Below are 25293 nucleotides of genomic sequence, written 5' to 3' on the forward strand. Positions count from 1 at the left end.
TTGGGACCTGCTTAAAAATGCTTTAAAAAGTCTGTCATTATTGCAAAGAGCTATGCTGAGCTCTGGTTATGGGAGTGAGAGAAATATACTACCCTATGCTCAAGGAGTGTAGGAGAAATAAATCAGTGACATAAACAACCACGACAAGTGAAGTGGGAAAGAGACCAGATGAAACTGAGGGAAATCAGGAAAAGCTTCCATGTATACATATTTGGTAATTCTATAATTCCCCTTTACCATAGTTATTTTATTGTTTTATTATTAATTCAAATTAAATAAACTCAACATCAGGCTGAATGCTGAACTCTGTGTCCAGCATTGTGCAAATTATATGGGGGTGCATAAAGAAAATAAACTTTAAAAAGCTAGTACTAGTTCCTAACAGGTAAACAGTGTATGTAATGAACTACCAAAGTAAACGGTACAGCTAAGCGGCAGTAATGAAGGGCACAAATAGGGATCAACCCAGTTTCCCAAACTGAAAACCTGGACATATACTTAAGACTCCTTTTTCCTTATTCCCTTATATCCCACTAGTCACCAAGTTCTGTTGTTTCTACTTCACAATGATCTCTCTTTAATTTATCCTTTCTTTTCTAATCTCTTCTTTTCAGGGCCTCATCTTGCACAAACTACTCTAAGAGCATTCTATTAAGACTTTCTGTTTCTCCTCTGGCCCCCATTCCAGCTATTTCTAATTCCACTACAGCATTTATTCATTGTGTTTTATCACTTAGGACTATTCCAACAGCTCTTTGTATCCACAGTGCTTATTAGCACAGTGTCTGGCATACATTAAGTATATAAGAAACACTTACTGGATAAACCAACCAGGAAGAGAATTTGAAGAATTTTAAGCAGAGAGGAATGTTCTCACATACATATTCTTAGATACTGTCCAATGTAAATTATAGAAAATAATAGTCATCAAATAAGCATTCACTAACGTGTCTTTGTCCCACAGGGAATTCTATTCAAACATCATACAACTTGTGCAATAGGAAACACAGGACCAAAGATTTCATCACCTTACTATATTAGATAACTGACATCTTCAAGAATAACTCTTGCTACTTTCCTTTTAATTTCAGCTAACTAAAAAAAAATGCTCTCATACTAAAAATTTCTTAGACAAAGCATTTTTCTCTAAAGAGTCCAACATTCATTAGCTGTTTATTTTGCAAAAGGTGATTTCTAACTTCAACTTATTTACCTTCTTCCAGAAGTAGAGAAATCAGAAACTAAAGTGTTTATTTCTAATTCCTACAGCTTACCTAAATTTTCACAAGTCTCTTATTTTCCTCCTTTGTTAGAATAATTAAAAACAAAACACAAATAAACAAAAGCCCAGGGGTCTGGGGATTTAATAATAAAAATTCATTTAGGGATGAAGAAGATTTACGTTGAGAATGCTTATTTTGTCCTTATTGTATTTAATTTTAGAAAGAATAACTGTGCCAACTTTTCTTTACTCTCATAGCATTTTTATAGTGATTCAAGTTCAATTATCAAATTAAACATTACAGTATTTTTAAAAGGATTATATAAGTTATTCAAATAGAGAATTCATGGAAATCCAAAACCATACCAAAATCACTTTGTCCCAACTTAAAAGTTTCAAACTGATGCAAATATTCAAATTCGCGTGACAGCCAAACAAACAATGTTCTCATATTTCAAGGTGAAATAACTGTTAAACACTGCAATACTGTGTTTGTACTGGAGATTGTAGTATTTAATTTCCAGTCTGGTGAGACAGAATGGGTTTATGCACAGCATGCTATATAAATTTCAAGAAACAAAACTGCTCCCAAGATAACTGCCATTGCTGACATGAAAATTATTCCATTTAGCTCATGCCATGATGCAAGTAAATGAGATCTGGTTTCCTCTGGAATTGAATTTTGTGATGGCAGACTACTTAAGTGTTTACATCACTGGCCACCATACCCTCCTAACTTCTAACATTAGATACACTGTACTTGTAAAAATACACCAGGGCAGATCAGATCTCTGTGTCACAATGTTCTAACATTTCCTCAAAGGGAGCAAAAACAATAGGCCAATCCACGTTTTTTCTGTTAGTAAATATACTTAAGTATTGCTCTTCCAACATTATCCTGATGTTCAAGTCATGTGAGATTTTAAAATGTAGGACAGAAATTAAGAGGAATTTGGCAAACTAAAAATCATTCTAGGAAAGACTGCTTTCTGGCCAGAAGGCACTTCTATCAATCTACAGTAACTTAAGTCAAGCCAACTTCCCCTATAAAACTTCAGAGCATGACAACTACTACTCCACTAGCAAAGAAGACTGCTGCTACTGCTGCTGCTAAGTCGCTTTAGTCATGTCCGACTCTGTGTAACCCCACAGACGGCAGCCCACCAGGCTCCCCCGTCCCTGGGATTCTCCAGACAAGAACACTGGAGTGGGTTGCCATTTCCTTCTCCAATGCATGAAAGTGAAAAGGGAAAGTGAAGTCACTGAGTCGTGTCCAACTCTCAGCAACCCCATGGACTGCAGCCCACCAGGCTCCCCTGTCCATGGGATCCTCCAAGCAAGAGTACTGGAGTGGGGTGCCACTGCCTTCTCCAAGCAAAGAGGACTAAAAGAATCTAAAAATGAGGTCACAGCATTAGTAAATGCAATTCATACGTACAATGTTTACTATAAACAGCAACTTGAAGTAACCTCTTTTTGCAAGACATCTAGAAAACACATGCCATGTATTTTTCCACAGCATAAAAACAGTTTCATCATATGTACAAATACCTTGAATTTATCTACTGATAGATACACTGGAAGAAAAAAAGATAATATTGGTTCCCTTAGCTGATCCTCAACTCCCCTCATCCGTGCCTCTCAAGAGTATAAGCACTTCCCTCACTATATGTAATTCTAATATGAGCTATATTTTTTACACACAGTGATTCTTAAATGCGAACCAACTACTTTATCTAAAACTCAAAGGGAAAAAATAGCATCTGTTTCAAAGCTGGAGAAAAATATGGCCATGTTGGAATTTTGCTACACTGGTATACCTATACCCAACATGCTGCTACTGCTAAGTCACTTAAGTCGTGTCCGACTCTGTGCAACCCCATAGACGGCAGCCCACCAGGCTCCCCCATCTCTGGGATTCTCCAGGCAAAAACACTCGAGTGGGTTGCCATTTCCTTCTCCAATGCGTGAAAGTGAAGTCGCTCAGTCATGTCCAACCCTCAGCGACCCCATGGACTGCAGCCTACCAGGCTCCTCCGTCCAGGCAATTTTCCAGGCAAGAGTACTGGAGTGGGGTGCCATACCCAACATGGTGCCTCCCTAATAGATTCCCCAGGATAGCTTTGGCTACACATTATTTTACCATCTAGGTTGGCTTTCACTTCAGTCCAGTCGCTCATTCATGTCCAACTCTCTGCGACCCCATGGACTGCAGCACGCCAGGCCTCCCCGTCCATCATCAACTCCTGGAGTTTACTCAAACTCATGTTCATCATGTAGGTGATGCCCTCCAACCATTTCATCCTCTGTTGTCCCCTTCTCCTCCTGCCCTCAATCTTTCCCAGCATCAGGGTCTTTTCCAATGAGTCAGTTCTTCCCATCAGGTCGCCAAACTATTGGAGTTTCAGCTTCAGCATCAGTCCTTCCAATGAATATTCAGGACTGATTTCCTTTAGGATGGACTGGTTGGATCTCCTTGCAGTCCAAGGGACTTGCAAGAGTCTTCTCCAACACCACAGTTCAAAAGCATCCATTCTTTGGTGCTCAGCTTTCTTTACAGTCCAACTCTCACACCCATACATGACTACTGGAAAAAACATAGCTTTGACTAGATGGGCCTTTGTTGGCAAAATAATTAATATGCTGTCTAGGTTGGTCATAACTTTTCTTCCAACGAGCAAGCATCTTTTAATTTCACGGCTGCAGTCACCCTCTGCAGTGATTTTGGAGCCCCCCAAAATAAAGTCTCTCATTGTTTCCATTTTTTCCGCATCTATTAGACACAAAGTAATGAGACCAGATGCCATGATCTTAGTTTTCTGAATGTTGAGTCTTAAGCCAATTTTTTCACTCTCTTCTTTCACTTTCATCAAGAGACTCTTTGCTTCCTGCCATAAGGGTGGTGTCATCTGCATATCTCGAGGTTACTGATATTTTTCGCAGTAATCTTGATTCCAGCTTGTGCTTCATCCAGCCTGGCATTTCGCATGATGTTCTCTGCATGTAAGTTAAATAAGCAGGGTGACAATATGCAGCCTTGACGTACCCCTTTCCTGATTTGAAACCAGTCTGTTGTTTCATGTCCAGTTCTAACTGTTGTTTCTTGACCTGCATACAGATTTCTCAGGAGGCAGGTAAGGCGGTCTAGTATTCCCATCTCTTTAAGAATTTTCCACAGTTTGATGTGAGGATAGCTTTGACTACACACTAGTTTACCATCTGGGTGGAGTTTGGAACCTAACCCACACTAAATTATACTCTCTCCCACCCCCACCTTCCAAGCTTTATGGATCTCCTCTCCAAAACCAAATTAAGAGAAAAAAAAAAAAAAGGACTTTACACTACACCAAACATACAAGGCCCACTCATTCAGTTGTATTTTTGCAGTAAATCTTTACAGGGAACATATGTGCAAGGCAGGGCTTCCCAGGTGGCTCAGTAGTAAAGAATCCGCTTGCCAATGCAAGACTTGCAGGAGATGTGGGTTCGATCCCTGGGTAGAGAAGGTTCCCTAGAATAGGAAAAGGCAACCCACTCCAGTATTCTTGCCTGGAAAACTCTATGGACAGAGAAGCCTGCTGAGCTATAGTCCATGGGGTCGTAAAGGCTCGGACACAATCAAGCAGCAATAGCATTATGTGCAAGTCACAGTGCTAGGTACTAAACTGGCACTACTTTTTAGCAAATAAGGAATTTGAATTCAAAAGAAGAGATAAGGTAAGTACAGGAGCAATTTAAGGAAATGGAGAATGAGAGTAAATGCTCTAAGAGAAAAGAAATTAAGCACTAAGGAGTTCAGAAAAGGAAGACTGGAAAAAGCACTGGGGAAGCTTAATTTTGATAGCAGCTACGACACTGCTCCAATACTTTGGCCACCTGATGTGAAGAGCCAATTCATTGGAAAAGACCCTGATGCCGGGAAAAACTGAAGGCAGGAGGAGAAAGGGACAATAGAGGATGAGATGGTTGCATGGCACCACCGACTCAATGGACATGAGTTTGAGCAGGCTCTGGGAGATAGTGAAAGACAGGGAAGCCTGGCATGCTGCAGTCCAAGGGGTCACATAGAGTCAGATATGAGTAGGCAACTGAATAGAAGGATGCTGCCCTGTGAAAGGTGGTGGAAGTTTTAGATAGGTGAAGAAAAATAACCTTTAACTCAAAGTTGCCTGAAAGACAAATTTCACTCCTAAAATCAAAGGGGCTTCCATTTCCACAAATAGCAAGCTAGGTAATTGAGACCAATCCCTCACTTCTGCAACAAATTAAACTGGAAGAAGTTTTTTAAAATAATTCTTAAACAAATAGAAAAGCTAACAAGACAGTAAAGAATTCGGCAAAAACCCAAAACAACGTGAAAAGCAGAAACCGAGCCCAATATTCAAACTGGTTTTCGTCCTGAACATTTCTCTGATCTTGAAAGCTACTGTTTTGGTGCCCTTGGGAAGTAAAAGTCAAAAGCAGAGAACCCAGGTAGGGTGTGTGGGGTCTGATAACCACCTCCTTCTCCATCTTAATCTGGTACCCCAAAGAACTACAGCATCAGGTAAAGGTGAACTGGTAAGAAAAAAGGCAGAAATAATGGGCAACAGAAACAGACCAAAGGAAATCCAGACAGTGGAATTAACACATACAGATTACAAAACAACTATGCTTACCATGTTTAAAGAAATAAAAACCAGGCCTCAAAATTAACAGCAGAGCATAAGAAACCGTTAAAGTGGCAAGGCACATTTGAAAAGAAAAAACAGAACTTCAGTGACTAAAACATGCAATAAATTAAAATCACAACAGATGAGTTTAGTAACAGATTAGAAATAATTTATGAGAGAATTCATAAAAAACAAATTATGTAGAATGCAGTATAGAAAAGTAAAAAGAGGAAAAGGCATAAAGAAGAGAGGGGGAAAGGTCTACATTAAATCAGTAAAGAAGGAAGTACACAACAGGGCAGAAACAGTACATGAGTATAAATGACTAAGAATTTTACAGAACTTATGAAAGACACTAATCCAAAAATTTAGACGTGTAATAGACACCAAACAAACTGAACAGAAACAAATCCACAGTTGCATACATCATAAGGAAAATTCAGAAAACCAAAGACGAAATAAACTGTAAAACACATGCTACAGATAAAGCCAAACAGGTGGTATTTGAGAATGAAGACAGAGCACTGTTCAAAAGGAGATCAATAGTGAGCACACTGAAATTGCTTCATTTACCTGCCATGAAGATATAACTACGCTGATTGAGTCTACAGCTGAACCATGCGTTTAAATCACTTTATTTACCAGATACAAGGTTTTCAATTTCTGCAGCAGCAGCTTGATTCTAATCAAAACAGCAAGATTCTTAAACGGGAACGACTGCTAACCAGGTAAAAGGTATTGATATAACTGTTACAACCACGAAGAACTTCCTCATGAGGGAAAGGCACCAAGACCCCTATGAGAAAGATAACTGGGCAGCCTCAGCTTTCAGACCCTTACAAACTGTTCATCTCAAGCTCTATTTTTAAGACTGTAAAAGCTGCCTTTATCTCTACTCAATTCCTTGTATCAAAAAGGAGTCTACACACTAATTCCTTTCAAGGCGTTCAGAAGCAGTGCTTTCCAAACCATTTTTATGGGGTCCTTGTTAACACACCAATAAGGCAAACAGCTGAATTATCAACTAATCTTACCCAACAGCTGGTACACAAGTGGTCACTGGGAATTCTGACCGGCAGACCTGCACTTGACTTCCTCGGTCCCACTCAAGACCTGAGTCGGACTAGCTGGGGTGGAGGGTCCGAGAATCTGCATTTCAAAAGGGCCACAGAAGCTCTTGTTTTCTGCTAGTTTCAAAACCAGTGCTAAGAAGGAATAGGTCTCCACCTTTTCCCGCGATGCGCTCCGGCTTTCACCCTGGGTCAGCAGCTCTCAAGACCCTTCAACCCTCAGTTAAGTTTTCTGCAAGACGAACACGCCAGTTTGATTTCCTTTACAAGAGAGTGCACTGAGCACAGAGACTGGTACATGGAACATAATTAATGTTTCCATCCTAAACTAATTGACTCAGAAACTCGCAACCAGGCAGGCACCCCCACATCTCCGGAGTAGCCTGGAGCCGTTCCAAGACCTCTGTTAGAGCCCACTCCTCGCTGGAAGCCTGCCACCTGGCAGAAAACAAAGAGGGGAGCCGACAAGAGACCCAGAGCCCCAGGACCGCGTGAAAGGGTCGGCATCCTCCTCCACAGGACCTGGAGGCGTTCCCGCGGGCTCCCTCGGCTTCCCTCAGGCTGCGCCCCACAAGCCCCTGTCTCTGGTGACTCAGAACCCCGGGCGAGAGCGCAGAGTAAGGGCAGGCCTGGCCCTAAACTTCACGTCAGACGCAGCCCCCCACCTCCTCAGCGAGGACGCTGGCGCCCTGGTCTCGCTGCCTGGCCAGGGCCCAGGCCGCACTCACCTACCAGCGTGCGGGAGGCGAGACCCCCTCACCTCGGCGGCGCCCACCCCAAACTGCCACCGCAAACGCCGCTCGCTCTTAAGAAAAAATAAAAAGAAGGAAAACAGAAAGAATGAAAGCAGGAAAACAGCCTTTGCTTTGGTATTTCTTTCTACCCTTCAGGGCTTCCTTTTCCTCACCGCCACAACAAAGTTCCGCCCCTCTTCCGGCGGTGTAACCCAATCCGTACCTCCCTTCCTCCCGTGGAGCCAGATGGAAATCCGGTGCCTTGAAAGCTAGCGGGAGAGATTTGATTGGGCCATTCACACTTCAGCAAGGGGATTGGCCAGCTCCCTCAAGGAGGGCGGGCAGAGTCGTGTTGTCACGTGATATGTTTCCTGAAAGCTGATTGGATGTGAGTAAGAGGGCTTGCCACCGAGGAAGGGGCGTTTCCTAGGGGACTGAGGGAGGGCCGGGGCGGTACAAAGCGGGGGGTGGGTGGGCCCAGCACGTAATGGCAGCGCCGTGGCCTCGCGTCCATCTTTACCGCTCTCTTGGACCTGTCACAAAGGAGTCGCGCCGCAGCCGCCGCCGCCCCCTCCCTCGAGTGCGCCCGAGAGCTGGAGAAAGTCAGTGCCGCAGCCCAGCCGGGAAGCCCCTAGGAACGCGAAGCGGGGGGAGTCCCAGGGCTGGGGACGTCCGTGAGGGAGGGGAACAGCCGCCTGAATCTGCGGCGGCGAGACAGGACTGGGCTGGGGGAGATTCTGAGGAGGGGGCTGGGAGCGGGTGGCGTTGGGCAGAGCCCAGAAAACAGCCCGGAGGTTCTCTAGCGAGGCCCATGCTTAAGGCTCCGGGAGAGGACCCTGGAAGAGGGTGTTTCCGCTTTAGGGGTTTCTTGACCGAGGAGATTGTTGGGGGTCGCCCTTCTGCGGAGGCCGAGGCCAGAGGGGCCCAGGTGAGAGGCAGGTAGCTCCTGGAGGCTCCTGATATATAGTGGTGCTCCTCAGGGGTGGCCAGGATAGAAGGGTAGATGGGAGGATGTTTGGAGAGGGTTTCCTTTTGTGGAGTTTGAGGTTTAGGTGGCAGGAGTGGCAGAAGACCATCCCTCGGGAGGCTTAGACGTGCCTTAGGGTCAAGAAACGCCTCAGAGAGAGCAAGAAACTAGGAGTTGGGAGCCAGAGCTAGCGGGTTTCCCTACTTCGGAGGCCCGACGTGAAAAATGAGTAAGAGCCTGGGGAGAGGGGGTTTGCTGCGCGGTTCCGGGAGGAAGATCCCCCTCCCCCCCTCCCCAAGCCATAGGAAAGCCCGGGTGGGAAATAGAGGGAAGCGGGAATGGCAAGCTTTTTCCTTCGAAACATAGGAATCAGCCATTTTTGGACACAGTGCAGGTGGAGTGGAGTGGTGGGAAGTCTGTCCCACCGACACTCCGTACGTGACTTTTCTATCAGGCTTTTGTTCTACCTGCTACCTCAGTTTCCCTGTGTTTGGGGTCGGAGACTGAGGCAGAAATGATCCACTGAGATTCTTCAGTTCTATCCTGTATAGCTGCCTGAATGAGGTTGCCCCCCCTGGAGTGTTGTACTTTGAACTTCTAAAGGTTAGAAGAGTCTATTTAATTGACTGAAGGGAGTCCCCTGGTTGTCCAGGCCCCTTACCTGCCATCTCCTCCTCCTCAACCTCCTTGGGTCTCTTCTGTAAAATAACAGTGTGTGAAAGTGTTTTTCAGACTACAAGCTGTGTGAAAGTATTGTGATTCTGCCATCAAAGGGGTTGCCGTTGAGGAGTGAAAGTGAAGGCTCTTTCTAAACTGTGAAACAGTATGTAGATGTAAGGGATTAGCATTAATACCGTTGTTGATCACCTATGGAGTAGGGGAGCCATATTGTACTGAAAGCTTCAAGGTTTCCAGCTTTTTAGGTCATATAGTCTAAACCCATGATTTCAGCTACTGCTTAGATGGGGGTGGAGGATGGTTTTTTCCCAGAGTTTTAATTTACTTTGAACCTCTGATGATACTGCAAGAGATAACACTATGGTACACTCTTTTCCTTCAGGAATTTTTTTTTTTTTTTTTCTGACAGCTGAAATTTTCTTCCAGGTAATTTAATCTCATTATTGTAAACCACCCTCCCTTTTCCATATATATATATTTGTGGCCTTTTTATGTACAGATAGTGAGTATCATGTTTTCTCCCTCAGTTTTGATTTTGTAAATGAGACCTCTGTTTTTTCTCCATGAATATTATGCCTGCCTGTAGTCACCCCAAACCATACATTATGAGGCACATTAGCAATGGCTTCAAAAATTTTTTCCCACAACAGTTGTTTCTGTTTTTCACCCATGTATAGTTTGCACTTCCTGGGATGACATCTTGCTTTGTAAATCCCTCTATGAGGTTATAAGTACTGTGTCCATGTATGACATTTTCCTAATTTTTGGTTAGTTGCAATTGTTTGAGCTGGTTTAACAAATATTGAGTAATTTGTGATTTTTGAAGTTTCTTTTTTTTTCCCTAAACAAAAAGCTGACTTGAATTTCCTGTTTTTCTAATCTTACGTTCCATGAGTCTTTTTTGAAAAAAATCCCTGTGGTAATTCTGTGAGCTTTCTGGTTCCCAAGATACACATTGTCCAGACCTGCTGCTTTAATCTGAGTCCTGCTTTTGCCATTTTCATAAACCCTTCATTATTTCTGGACTTCATGATTATTTTTACTTTATTGATTATAGAAGTGTTCCAGCATAGTCTATGTGGACTTTTTCTGCTTCATCAGCAAAATAACTTTTCACTTAGTAAAGAATCAAGGGGAAATAAAAACCTAGCATTTTGTGTGAAAAGTGAAAGTTGCTCAGTTGTGTCTGACTCTTTGCGACCCCATGGACTGTAGCCTGTCAGGCTTCTCTGTCCGTGAAATTCTCCAGGCCAGAATACTGGAGTGAGCAGCCGCCCTTCCCTCCTCCAGGGTATCTTCCTGACCCAGGGATCGAACCTGGGTCTCCCGAATTGCAGGCAGATACTTTACCTATGTTACTTAAAATTGGAAATTTTCTGTTTTGTGGTGGAATTCTTGTAGGATGTGACAGTCATAGGGTTGCAAAAGTAAGTGAAAAGTCATTAAACACCACAAACGGGAACCACACTGGAACCAGTAATCTATTTCAAAAGAGTTATGGGCGGGGGGTAGTAAACTATTTAGCTTCTCTTCAAATATTTGGGCATTTTCAAAGCATTTCCCATTGAATTTGGATAGTTTTTCCTGGTATTCAAATTATAAAATTGAAAAACAGAATAGTTGAGAAATAGTGAATGCCATAATTTGGGTCTCAGTGTCCATTTTAATAGGGAATGCTTGCTGGTTAGTATGTAAAATCATTTTTTTACTATAGATAACTATGATATATACAAGGCTAACTGAGGTAGTACCTAATAAGTAGTGGTGAACTCTTGGAGAATATTCCACTTTCTCCCTCTCTAAGCTTTGGAAAACTAAGAATGCATTTGAGACGGCAGAGGATTGATACACTCCTTAAGTTTGTTAAGGAATGAACCCTGCATGTAACTTTTTCAAGCATAATTTCATGGGTCTTATATACATCAAGTAGAAAGTTTTGAAATACCTTATTTGGCAGGTTTATTATTACCTCAGTTTAATGTTTCAGTGTTAGTTTTTTTTTTTTTTCCTACTCCTACTTCCTAAAGAATTAAGTTTCCTTTTCTGTGCTCCTTTAATGCAGTGATTCTCAGAGTATGTCTCCTACCCTGCCCTGCCTTGTTGAAAATGTGGCTTTTTTTTCAATTCTTATTGCTTCATAGTTGTTCATACTTACCTGCACCTAAAGACTACTTATTAATAATTTAACAGGTCCCTAAACCATGATGTTCATGAACCAAGACTAGCATAACGTTGTCTCTGATACCTTGTTTTCCCAGAAGTACTGTCGTGAGACACTTGGCAGCAGCACAGAGCTTCTTACCATGTCATGTGCAGAATGGGGGTCCTTACAGTATTCAGGAAAGGTGCTTATTTGGGATTTATCATCAGTATTGTCTCAAATTGATCTTAGTTTATCATTGTGCTTCCTCTTTTATTTGTTTTTCATTAGCGTTACCATTATCTTCATCTTTATCAACTAAGTGTATGGACTTTTGGTTAACCTTTCAACTGCATGGTCGGGGATATACGTACCAACGATATTTTGGCTTATCATTTAAGACATGAATGTGTTGCAGTGCAGATCTAAATCCTTCATTCCCCTGTTGCCAAGGCTAATGTATATAGTCACCTAAAAACTTCCTTGTACAGATACTTGAATGTTAACTAAGTTCCTTTTCCACTGGAAAAATGGTGGAGCGAGAGGCTTCCTTCTGGTGGACCTGACACTGTACGCATGGGCTTCTGTGGCAGGTGCTGGATTATGGATTGGGCACTCTGTTGTCTGTGGCTGCCGTTCATCCCTTTAAGAAAAGTATGAGGGACCTTTTGTCATCTCTGCTCTATGCCTAGCATATTAGCATTGGATTCATATTTATTGAGTGATGTGTTCTCAGCTTTTCAATTACAGATTTTAGAATGAATTCACTTAAAATACTTACTGAGTATCTGTTAGATGGGCTTCAAGTCCACGCGATCGCAAAGAGTCGGACATACCTGAACTAACACTTTTTCTTTTAGGTTCCAGTAGATATACAGTCAAGTGTGCAACTGAGTGTTTCAGACACCATTTTAAGTAGATTTCATTGAGAAAGGTGTTGCTATTCCTACTGTTTACTTTTTGTTTGCTTTTCTTAGCAGCAAAGAGTTTTCTATAACAGAAGAATCTTTTTAGATTTGTGAATCATGTGTTTGAATGACACATCTATATGATTTCCTGTTATTTGGTCTTCTGGAGGTGAAAAATTCCCCATAGTGTGGAGTATTACATTTGTTTTTCTCCTCTGGATGGCAGCTATCATTAGCACTTACCTCAGTTCTTCCCTTAGCGTTTCCTTTTTGGGTCCAAGGCAAAGTTTTCAGCCTTTGAGACCAGGCAGGATTATTCATTACTCCTTTTTTTTCCCCCTCTCTCATTTTTACTGTCATTTGCTTTTGAAAATCCCTTACTCTGTCCTACCCTAAGTACTTCTCCAACAGTTCAACCAAAAAAATTGTCTACTTTTCCCTCAAAAATGTACTTTCTTAAACCAACCTCAACCTCAGTGCACAAGAGAAGTATTAGAATCATTCAGTGCTTTTTCCCAGACAACTTGAAAGTTACAATCCAGTGGATAAGAATACCTTATGTGACTTAAACCTCAAGTGCCCAGTGCCACTGCAGACAAATAGTTTTCAACACCTGAGTGGCATGTAAAAATATCAGAGCTGCCCTTCCTTTTGGGGGAAAAGTGAAGCTCCAACCAAATATTTCACAATCTTTCCCTTCCCTTTCCTCTGAGATATCTTAGATTTTAGAGGCAAAACATGCTCTTGTTAAAATGTCCTCAGGTGGTTTCTGTTTCAAACGGCAAGTGTACTCTTGATATACAATACATCTTTCTTACCTACTTATTTTGCTACCAAATAATCTCGTTGACCTCCAAGATTTACACGTTAACCTCCCATTTAAACACAGGAAAACTGTGGTCTTTGGAGTGTCCAGCAGGATATTTTAAAAGCAAATGTATGGAGTAAGCTTCCCTATCTTGATAGGGTCATACAGGTATATGCAGTAGACAGAGTTCAGTACCTACATGCTTAAGAACTGTACATTTTATGTAAATGTAACCTCAAAACATATTGAAACCAGTTAGTGATATACATGCTGATTTTTTAAGGGGGAAGTTCATAGATGCCTTTGAAATGCATCAAGAAAAAAAGCTGGATTGATGATGGATAAAGGTGTGTACAGATGTGATAAAGCAAGTACAGTAAAATGTAAATAGTGGAATCCAGGTGGTGGGAATATAGGTATACACTGTAAAATCCTACTTTGCTGTATGTTTGAAATTTTTCATAATGAAATATTGGAGGATCATAGTAAACATAACACTAGAAGCTATCACTTGTAAATGCATTCACTGTCTTAGGAGAAAATTCCAAAACATTTTTTAAGAAGAGAAAATCATTAAGATTTCCAGTGTGTAATATATTGTTATTGTTCATGCTGTACAATTTAGCCTCTGTAGGGTGGACTGGAAAAAAGTGCTACATTCACTGTTTTGGAACAATAAGGTAAAAATGACAGCAATAGTAATTTTATACCCAAAGTTTGGTTTTTCTTCCTTCATTTAATCAGCCTCTCCTTTCTTGGCAGCATAGTCCTGAGATTTTATTTTTCAGAGAAAAGAAAATGTTCTTAAAGTCACTAAGCTGTATTATGATTGAATTCAAGCAAATATTTGAATAGATGAATCATTGATTCCTGGACCATTTGTTAGAGAGGGTTAGATCAGTTGGCAGGTGTCTCTGTGGTGAGCTATTTATGATGGTAGAGGTCTGTATTTTGAGTACCAGTCCTCGCTGCTTTAACACTAACCTTACTGAGAGCCCAAGTTTGACTTTTTCCCCCTCTCAGAGCAGCTTTAAAATATATAAAATGGAGAATTAGTCATAAATGATACTGAAATGGAAAGAATAGCCTTTATTTTCTTTTTTTCAAAGGGGAGAATAAAAATAAATCATACTGCACTTCAGAGAAGTAGATTTGCAGAGGAAATGTTTGATTGTAATTAGGTCCTTTCAGCAAAATGGTTATGAACACTGAGATGATTTTAAAAGCGTTACCATTTAGATGGTAAGAGAAGTATTTCTACTAAGTAATGGCATCCAGTGCCATTTCATCTATCAGAAAATAATTTCATCCATCATGAAATCAGTTGATGGTTGCCACAGTTGCAGATCTGATAGTTGTATATATTTAAATTATGTGACTAGATTTTTTTGTTTGTTTTGTTTCAAAACTAACTTGACCATCTAATGCTAAGTAGTCTTAAACGTTAGGGTGAAGTATATAGATATTACAAATGTGTTGCCTTTACGTAATCTCTCCTGCTGCTAAGTCACTTCAGTCGTGTCCGACTCTGTGCGACCCCATAGATGGCAGCCCATCAGGCTCCCCCGTCCCTGGGATTCTGCAGGCAAGAACACTGGAGTGCTTTGCCGTTTCCTTCTCCAATGCATGAAAGTGAAAAGTGAAAGTGAAGTTGCTTCAGTCGCGTCTGACTCTGCGAGTCTTACTCATTTTCTATCCCATGCCGTCTGTCAGCCCTTGAATAACATTACCCATAAGCAGCATACCATCTTGGTTCAGTATGATGCTTCATAGGGGGCTGTGGTGGGAAATACAGGGGACTGCTTCATCCATTGTGTTGACATGTACTGTACATCATCCGTACTAGATGTAACTGTATTCTGGTGGGTTTTTGACTGGCTTCTCCAAAAGGGTATATTCAAAGATAGCCTCAGTTCATTTCTCTGGGAAAGGAGATTCATCTTTTAGACCCCAGAAGAATCACTCTTTAGTGTTCCCAGTTTGTCCCTTCACTCAGTCAGGAGGTCCTGCGTACAGACCCAGTTTCTGTGTTAGGTTCTATAGCACAGTGATTTCCAGACATGGCCACCATCGGAATCATCTGAGGAGCCTTTAAGAAAACACTTGCTTGGGCCACATCCTAGAAATTCAGATGCTGCCTATTTGGCATAGAACCAGGACTTGGTATTTTAAGAGGCACCTAAGTGATTTTAATGCCTATCACCTTTGGGGTTGATTGTTAAGCTACATTCTTTTCCAAGGTTTTTTCCCCAAAATACACAGATAAGTAAACATCGTTTCAGTGCAGTGTAGATGAGTTCTATAAAAGGTAAGTTTGTTAGTTATCTTAGTGCTCATAATTAAGACAGGTCTTATTCCTAGCCCCCAAATCCCAGATTATTTGGTTACTTCTGATTAGCTGTGTACTCATTTGATAATAACATCTTGCATGTGGGGATCATTTTAAGTGTTGGGCTCCGTGCCATGTTTTACAGGTACTGTTCCATGTAGTCCTCACAGAACTACTGTGAGGTGTAAGAACTGTTACTATCTTCCATGTTTTGAAGTGTGTCAGTAGTCAGCGTAATTAGAATGCATAGCTGTAAATATTGCAGGGCTGGGACCTGTGCCCAGACTGACTGCAAAGCCTGTGCCCTGTACTCTAGGTGGCCTCTGGTGTCCTGTGTGAGATGAATGTTACTGTTTTAAAACAACAGTCTGTAGAAAGTGAACCACATAATGCTTTTTGGAATGAGATAAAACAAAGCTGTATAAAGTGTAATTGTTTAGCTTCACCACTCAGTCTTTTGCCTAAAGTATTCACAGTTTAGTCTCTGAGAAGTGTCGTGAGGGATGCTTTTCCAGATGAAAAGCTATCCATGTTTTAGTCCTGAATAAATCTGAAAGATCATACACTATGTTCACTTAATTGTCCTGCTTTTGCCTTTAACCTTCAAGAGCACTCTGTGTCCTCATTTAAAGATCACGGCTAAAAAATTTGAAGATAACAGCTCTTTTTTTTTTTTTTCCCTTGTTTGTTTCATAGTCTTTCCTTTGAAATGCCTCCTGGCTTTTCCCACCTAATTAACTTCTTTGCACCTGGTCTTTATAGCTAGTCCTTAAAAAAAGAAGGTCTTTGGTTTTAAAATATTGAAAATATAACCTTTTTTTTCTTTTACATTTCCTTCTCTTAACAAATTTTATAGCTGACATCATTTTCTAGGGCATTTAAAGAAAATGACTCTTTTGGAAGAAATTGACCTGAACTATACTTCAGTTCATTTTGGGAATAGGAAAAAAAAATCACCACATATAATTCTTCCAAATTAGTCAGATTTTTGGAAATACCCGTACCTATTTCTTCCATTTGCTTTGAAATGTACTAAATAGAAATGTGCATGAATTATTCTACATTCAGTTTAAGCCTTAGCAAAAATAATTTGGACAGAATAAAGTTTAAGAATTTGAGATCCAACAAACTTATTTTCCTTATATATTTATTTTTAAATTAAAATTTTTTTATCCATTTGGAATTTTCGAATATGGGGAGGAATCTTGTGATTGTGATAGGAATCTCATTCCCTCTACTTGGATAGTTAATTGTATCATCACATCACGTGTGTATCATGACTCATACTTTTCCACTGGTTTTCCATGTCTTCAAATGTCTTTTTAACCCACTGCTTTCCTCACAATCACTCCCATCCTTGGAGTGATAGGAATGATATGGTATTACTTGCACTCTTTGCTGGTTTAGAGTGTGTTCTCTTTTATTTTATTTATTTATTTGTTTGTTTGTTTATGTTTGATCAAGCCGCACACCTTGTAGGATCTATTCCCTGACTAGGGATTGAACCTGGGCCACAGCAGTGAAAGCACTGAATCCTAACTACTAGATTATCAGGGAACTCTCACTGTGTTCTCTTTCAAAAGGTCATTTTCAGCTGAATCCTTGCATCATGCTCCTACCTATGCTTCATCATATCCTTTACAGTTCAGTTCAGTTCAGTCGCTCAGTCATGTCCAACTCTTTGCGACCCCATGAATCACAGCACACCAGGCCTCCCTGTCCATCACCATCTCCCGGAGTTCACTCAGACTCATGTCCATCAAGTCTGTGATGCCATCCAGCCATCTCATCCTGGGTCGTCCCCTTCTCCTCCTGCCCCCAATCCCTCCCAGCATCAGAGTCTTTTCCAATGAGTCAACTCTTCGCATGAGGTGTCCAAAGTACTGGAGCTTCAGCTTTAGCATCAGTCCTTCCAAAGAAATCCCAGGGTTGATCTCCTTCAGAATGGACTGGTTGGACCTCCCTGCAGTCCAAGGGACCTTCAAGAGTCTTCTCCAACACCACAGTTCAAACACATCAATTCTTCGGCGCTCAGCCTTCTTCACAGTCCAACTCTCACATCCATACATGACCACAGGAAAAACCATAGCCTTGACTAGGCAGACCTTAGTCGGCAAAGTAATGTCTCTGCTTTTGAATATGCTCTCTAGGTTGGTCATACCTTTTCTTCCAAGGAGTAAGCGTCTTTGAATTTCATGGCTGCAGTCATCATCTGTAGTGATTTTGGAGCCCCAAAAAATTAAGTCTGACACTGTTTCTACTGTTTCCCCATCTATTTCCCATGAAGTGATGGGACCAGATGCCATGATCTTCGTTTTCTGAATGTTGAGCCAACTTTTTCGCTCTCCTCTTTCACTTTCATCAAGAGGCTTTTTATCTCCTCTTCACTTTCTGCCATAAGGGTGGTGTCATCTGCATATCTGAGGTTATTGATATTTCTCCCGGCAATCTTAATTCCAGCTTGTGTTTCTTCCAGTCCAGCATTTCTCATGATGTACTCTGCATATAAGTTCAATAAGCAGGGTGACAATATACAGCCTTGACGTACTCCTTTTCATATTTGGAACCAGTCTGTTGTTCCGTGTCCAGTTCTAACTGTTGCTTCCTGACCTGCATACAGATTTCTCAAGAGGCAGGTTAGGTGGTCTGGTATTCCCATCTCTTTCAGAATTTTCCACAGTTTATTGTGATCCACACAGTCAAAGGCTTTGGCATAGTCAATAAAGCAGAAATAGATGTTTTTCTGGAACTCTTCTTGCTTTTTCCATGATCCAGCAGATGTTGGCAATGTGATCTCTGGTTCCTCTGCCTTTTCTAAAACCAGCTTGAACGTCAGGGAGTTCACGGTTCACGTATTGCTGAAGTCTGGCTTGGAGAATTTTGAGCATTACTTTACCAGCATGTGAGATGAGTGCAATTGTGCGGTAGTTTGAGCATTCTTTTGCATTGCCTTTCTTTGGAATTGGACTGAAAACTGACCTTTTCCAGTCCTGTGGCCACTGCTGAGTTTTCCAAACTTGTTGGCATATTGAGTGCAGCACTTTCACAGCATCATCTTTCAGGATTTGAAACAGCTCAACTGGAATTCCATCACCTCCACTAGCTTTGTTCGTAGTGATGCTTTCTAAGGCCCACTTGACTTCACATTCCAAGATGTCTGGCTCTAGATTAGTGATCACATCATCATGATTATCTGAGTCGTGAAGATCTTTTTTGTACATTTCTTCCGTGTATTCTTGCCACCTCTTGTTAATATCTTCTGCTTCTGTTAGGTCCATACCATTTCTGTCCTTTATCGAGCCCATCTTTGCATGAAATGTTTATGATACAACCTCCAAATTTTGAAGATGGCCTGACTCTTTTGGGAGAACCAAGAACATCTGTGGTCTTATACTTGGCTCAGCTGTTGTCTTGGTACTCTGGAGGGAGATACTGTCTATCCATTGCCTCTCCTCTCCCCTTCTTCCCCTCCCCTGTCCCTCCCCGTCTCTCTACGTATTACATTAGATTAAGTATTATATATATAAAGAATTTTTATCTCCATCTACTTTTTCCCTTCCATTTTTTTCTCTAATGAGTAGTAATTAAACTGGGCAAATATTTGAAAGAATTTGCCGCAAATCTGTCCAAAATAACAGAAACAAGTTTTCTCTTGCTTCTAATCCCACTGAGTTATTTTATTAATATTTATATCTATTCCTAAGCCAGTGCTCAAGATAGGATTTATTTGTAAACAGCAAATGTTGCATAGAGACTCCATACCAGTCTCTAATCCTTGTGTGTCTGTTAGTGTCCTTGAGGGTCCTGGTCTTCAGGTCTCCACATGATTTTGTTTTCACCCTTTGCTACTGTGTTAAGTCTTCTGCTTCCAAATCTTTACTTCCTTTTACACCTAACCAGATTTTCTCAACTTAATGAAGGGCTGACTCTATCATTAGACTTTTTTTTTTTTTTTTATGATAAACATGCTTTGTGGGATGAGAATGGCCATCCACAAATTTCTGGAGGGTGGGGACTATATCTTGTTCTTTATTCTCCCAGTGCCGACCTGTTTTCTCCCAGTGCCTGGTAGCAGTATTAGCTTAGTCAGTATTTTCAGACAAAGATCATTGGTGCTTCCCTATTCTTAACCTTGTAGCAGACATATGCAGCAAACTTATCATTGTGAAAAATGTAACCTTGTGATATATATTGACCTTCCCCCAAACAAACTCTTGCTTTCATAAAGGAAAAACTTTGTAACTACTTGTATTATCTCTGTGAATTCTCAAGTGTCCTCCAAATGGGAAATCTATGCAGTTTGGTCATTTAAACGGAACACTCTATCCTTGTGTTATTCTTATTATCAAGTGGGTGCTATCACATTGTATCATAACTTTTTTTAAACAGACATTTATAATTAGATATTTTATTTGAAACATATTAAATTTTCTCACACACTCAAAAAATAGTGTTTTTTTTTTTAATCCACAAAAGGAGCCCTTAAAGCAGTTGCACACATTCTTCTAATGTATTTCTATATGGATAGAAACACACATACGTTAAAAAAAGAAATCTATTTTAATGCCTGTAGTTTACAAGGATGTGGTTTAGCAACCAACTTTATACTATAATGATAAATCACTGGTTGTTAATTCTTACATAAAGACATCTCTTTGTATCAGAAGCCTATAAAAATAACCAAAGATGATTCTTCACTGTAATCCTAATATCTATAAAATCAAATTAGGAAAGTTTGAGTAATTGAGTAGCCAAGAAACCTTTGACTCATTTTCCTTTTCTCTTTTAGAACTGCCACTGGATGACCAGGATTCCTTATAACTGATAATGTTGGAGATCAACTCTGCAACTTTCTTCAGCATTCAGTTGTTAAATACAAATAGGATGCAAGTTCCTCAACTCCAGATTATGAAAACAGTACCTGGAAAACTGAAAACTATCTAAATGATTGTCTTTGGTTGGGCCGTGTTCTTAGCAAGCAGAAGCCTTGGCCAGGGTCTGCTGTTGACTCTTGAGGAGCACATAGCCCGCTTCCTGGGGACTAGAGGTGCCACTGCGACCATGGGCAATTCCTGTATCTGCCGAGACGACAGCGGAGCAGAAGACAGTGTTGACACCCAGCAGCAACAGGCCGATAACAGTGCAGTCCCCGCCGCTGACACGAGGAGCCAGCCCCGGGACCCTGTTCGGCCACCAAGGAGAGGCCGAGGACCACATGAGCCAAGGAGGAAAAAACAAAATGTAGACGGGCTAGTGCTGGACACACTGGCAGTCATACGGACTCTTGTAGATAAGTAAGTATCTGGCTCGTGGCCACCTCCTGCCTAATGAAAAGCCTTACGCCAGGAATCATAACTCTTGGACTCCTTCAGTGCGTTAAGATATATCTCCCAAGACTCATTACTCATAGGGCAGGGGTAGACTATTTCATTTCTCATGAGAGTAAATTATAAGGTTTGATCATTTTACTTGCTAATATCTACTCCAGTCTGGAAATGTCTAAACATTTCTGTAGCAGAATACACCAATGAAAGCTTTGATCTTTATTGGGAAATGTAGTCAGTATAGAGTGAGTTTGTGTTGAAGCCTACAAGAGGAAATGGTTTCGTGAAGACTCACTCTTATCTTGCTTGGCTATCTACTGTACTGACTGGAGATTCAAGATAAGTTGTTACCAAGAATGTTCGGTTCAGTCGCTCAGTCGTGTCCAATTCTTTGCGACCCCATGGTACCAAAAATGTAGCTGCACACAACTTCTGTTGGCAATGGAAGGACGTAGGTCAAGGAGAGTTTCTATCCTTCTCCCTCTTTTACCAATATTTCCCTTAGATGACCCTCCTAGATCCATTTGGGAAACTTGGAAATTGAAAGAAACTGCAGGACACACCTGTGCCCTGTTTTGTTTCTTCCCCTGCTTTGTCTAAGTGCAAAATCCCAGATTGAATAACAGTGAGATTAAAGGGCATTGTTCAAGTTGACAGAGGCATTTTAACTCAACCGTATAGCACAGAAAGTAGCAGTAAGTTTTAGAACTGTAGTGAACAAAGGTTCGGATTCTGGCCCAGCCCCTTGACTAGCTACATGACACTGAGCAAATCACTTCTTTAAGCCTCAGATTCCTCATCTATGAAAAGAAAATAATACCTTTTTGACAAGGATTATCATGAGAAAATATATATAAATCATCTAGTAAGGTGGCGCTAGTGCTAAAGAATCCAGCTGCCAGTACAGGAGACAAGAGACGCAGGTTCTATCCCTGTGTCAGGAAGATCCCCTGGAGAAGGAAATGGCAACCCACTCCAGTATTCTTGCCTGGAGAATTCCATGGACAGAGGAGCCTGGTGGGCTGCAGTCCATGGCTCAAAAAGAGTCAGGATGTGGCTGAGCACAGATACAAATGGTGCCTTGTACAGAACATGTCCTCAATAGAGGATAGTTTTTTTTTTTAAGTTCTATCTGGGTTCTTTTTGCTTCAGGGTCTGCCAATATATTTAAGTATCTAAATATTGATAATCACATTTATGAGAAAATAGTTTTGTTTAGTTCCTGAAAAATGATAGCATAAAGCAAGATAGACCTGTGCATATTATTTTGAGGGTTTTTTTTTTTCTTCATAGGAATAAATTTATTTTACACAGTTTCTTTCTGCTATAGAGCATGCTAGAAAATATTCTTACAAATATGCTCCGTAACCATCTCAGAAAGGCCTTCCTAAGTTTATTAAAACCTGCCTTTGAAGTAGTTCTGGTATCTGAATTTAATGTCATTTTAATATGTTTGTAGGAAATATATTTAATATAAATCTATGCCATTTGCATCCCCTAAATTCAAGCAAAGGTCTAGAAACTGTTATGTAAAGTTTTTTCATGGTGACATTTAAAGCATGCTGTGAAATTGTAATGAAAAATTGTCCTTCCCAAATAAGGAAGTAAACCACGGCAGTATTATTTAAGCCCATTGGGAAAACAGGTACAGAATAGACTTTGACATATTTTTTATAGGGTGGTTAAGAGAGTGTAGGGGCAAAGCAGGAGCTTTATTTCTAAGCTTCAGAACAGTATTACACATTAGAAGTGGACTAATGAGGCAAGTAGTGTACACTTGAATAATAGGGTAACTTTTACCTTAAACCTGTTTTTACTGAATTACAGTGAAAACTCTTCTGAAAATGGAAAAATTTGGCAGGTGCAGAACAACTATAAAGGGACATATTGGAGAACATAATGGCAAAAGCAGGTTCAGAGAGTTTGTAAACATAGTTACAGAGCTTTTTTTTTTTTTAAGAAACTGCTATAGAGAAAATAATTTGCTAACCTACAAAGTTTATAAGGCTATTAAAACTAAACATAGAAGACAAGACAGATGGGCTTAGTAAGAATATGTGTAAAAGGATGTATGCAGATATCACATTTATAAAGTGATCTTAATATTTATTGTTCTCCTCTTGTTACTTACAAGAGAATGACCTTGATTTGAGAGGACAGCATGGTTCCTAATGGCATAATGAGAGCTTTGCTATAGGAAATACACTTGAAATATATACTTAATTTAAAAATCATTCTGAAGTTCAACTCTTTTGCTTTTTTTTCTTGGTATTATATATTCCGATTGCTGATGGTAGTAATGTTACTTATTCTCATGACTTTGGAATTTTAATTCGCAGGCTTCTCTCGATGAAAGTTTTTTCTGTGTGTGTGTGCGTGTTCTCTCTCTTTTTCTCCCGTTCTCTCTGTCACTTTTGTTGTCTCCATCTGGGGCCCAGGGGCCTTCAGTCTACAACTGAACCTAAAAGTGGTGGTTCTGAGGTCCCACCCCACTCTAGGAAGCCCAGGTCCTGCTACCTGGCTTTCTCTGTCTTTTTCTGTCACTGGAGACTTGCAACTTTATGTCAGCTGCAGCTCAGGCTACTATTTAGAGCTTTTCAACTCCTTTCACTGAGAGAGGAATGCTGTTCCCACTTGATTTGGTAAGTCTGCTCCATCCCTTGCAACAGTGGGGCTTTGGTCCCCCTTACCTGCCTTGCAGACGTAAAGCTCCTGGTGACCTCTGTCTAGTTCCTGGCCCAGAGCTTAGTGATCTTACGGTTTTAGCATTTGCCTCCTACCAGAAGTTCCTGCTATTTCTGTTTCACAAAGAATTTTTGTCATCTTCTTTTTTAATATATAATATTTATGTTTTATTTGTTTGGCTGCACTGGGTCTTAGTTGTTTCGGCCCACGGGCTTAGTTGCCTGGTGGCATGTGGGATCTTAGTTCCCCAACTGGGAATCAAACCCACAGCCCCTGCACTGCAAGGCAGATTCTTAACCACTGGACCACTAGGGAGGTCTTTATATTGTTTGTTTGAGGGTAAGGATGTGTGTGTCCTTTAAGTGTGTCTGTATAGAATTCAGGTATTCATATTCCTTACTGGTCGCTGACCTTGTCATTTTTCTTATTTTGCCCTTCTTCCTTAATCACATTCTCCTTTTCACCTCCCACCTCCAAATATCAGTGGGTAACCATTCTTCTGAATTTAAGGTATGTTCTTCTAATCTGCCTGACATATGTTTATGTCTGTGTAGAAAGCTTATATATATTGTTTTGTATATGATTTTAAAATTTTACTTAATGATTAGAGAAGTCTCTTTGGTTTTAGTTCCTCTCAACACTGTGTTTGAGACTGCTACGGAGTATTCTGTTGTATGCTCAAAAGTACTATATTTTGTTACCCAATAATGTGGTGACAGTCACTTAGGTTACTACTTCTGAGTTTTTGTTTGTACAAATAGCATTGCAGCAAATAGCCTCATATGCGCCTGTGCAACTATTTCTCTAGCATTGGTGAATATATGCATACTTAATTTCATTATTGCCAGATTGCCCCAGAGCAGTGTTTGTATTACTTAGTTATATCATTTAATACAATTTTTTAAAATAAGAATTTTCCCTTGTTTTGAACAGGAATAGGATGCGTCCAACACTGGCACCTAATGAGTACCCGACATGAACTTAGTAATTCCCATATTGCAAGGTTATTCTGAGGATTAAATGATTGAAAACGATAGTTGGTTGTTCTTTTTTCTTTTTTCACAGTGAAACAGAGAGCCACAATATGTAAACAAATAAGCAGTGAATATATTCTTTAAATAATTAGATGATCAGTTTGATGGAATATATTTCCTTCATTTTTAAATTTCCCCTAAAGCATCTCTTTGAATTCCTGAGATCAGTTTGAAAATCCACTGAATTAAGGGGAAAATGCCATTTTAGAGCAATGACTAATTAAGTTTGGTTTCTTTTTCTTCTAACCTCATTTTATGAAGTTTAAGCATATAGTGATATTTACCAGAACGCCACCTAAAAACGAAGCTGTTATGTAGGCCGTTGCTTCTGTAAGTCCTCATTTGGGATTGCGTTTGCCTTCCTGGCACTTTTGAGGTATGTATGAGGAAGATGATGTTGGTCTCCTTGCCTTGTCTCTACTGGCATTGGAGAGGTTAAACTGTTGGAGGTAAAACTGAAAGTGAGCTCTGGCTTTCAGTGTTAGTCTTGTGCTTTGACTTCAGGCCACATGGTGGTCCTTTCACGTGCTTTTCTGCCCATTTTGTTAATGTTTGTGGGCTGTCATGGACAGTGACCTTGTAAATAAGTACATGTGGTGTGCATTTGTCCTTAAAGATTATAGCTCTGGTTGTCTCCTCCATCTTTCTCTACATTCACTCGTGTTCCTTTCTAACCCCCAAACTTGCAGTTTGAACTACTATTTGAAATTGTCATTTCTTATTTCTTCAAGTTTGATGTCTT

The 25293-nt window shown here is 40.5% G+C and overlaps 2 protein-coding genes across 7 annotated transcripts in view; one reads left to right on the forward strand and one right to left on the reverse strand.

Moving 5' to 3' along the window:
* FAM192A (family with sequence similarity 192 member A) overlaps positions 1–7902 on the reverse strand; it is a 38159-nt gene extending 30257 nt beyond the window's left edge. For 2 of the 5 annotated variants that reach the window (XM_018062034.1, XM_018062035.1), the window contains exon 1: positions 7673–7887. The gene's annotated coding sequence lies outside the window, so the exon portion shown is untranslated. Of the gene's footprint in view, positions 1–6908; positions 6934–7672 lie in introns of those variants that run through there. The other 3 variants (XM_005692012.3, XM_018062036.1, XM_005692015.3) reach the window with 3 other exon arrangements.
* The window catches only part of RSPRY1 (ring finger and SPRY domain containing 1), a 38230-nt gene continuing 21041 nt past the window's right edge, over positions 8105–25293 (forward strand). Inside the window, exons 1-2 of one of the 2 annotated variants that reach the window (XM_018062037.1) lie at positions 8105–8280; positions 20298–20802. In XM_018062037.1, coding sequence (XP_017917526.1) covers positions 20453–20802 — 350 coding nt within the window. In that variant the 5' untranslated portion in view covers positions 8105–8280; positions 20298–20452. The remainder of the gene's footprint in view (positions 8281–20297; positions 20803–25293) is intronic. The other variant, XM_018062038.1, reaches the window with a different exon arrangement.

Source organism: Capra hircus, chromosome 18 (assembly GCF_001704415.2).
Source record: "Capra hircus breed San Clemente chromosome 18, ASM170441v1, whole genome shotgun sequence".
NCBI classification, from domain to species: Eukaryota; Metazoa; Chordata; class Mammalia; order Artiodactyla; family Bovidae; genus Capra; species Capra hircus.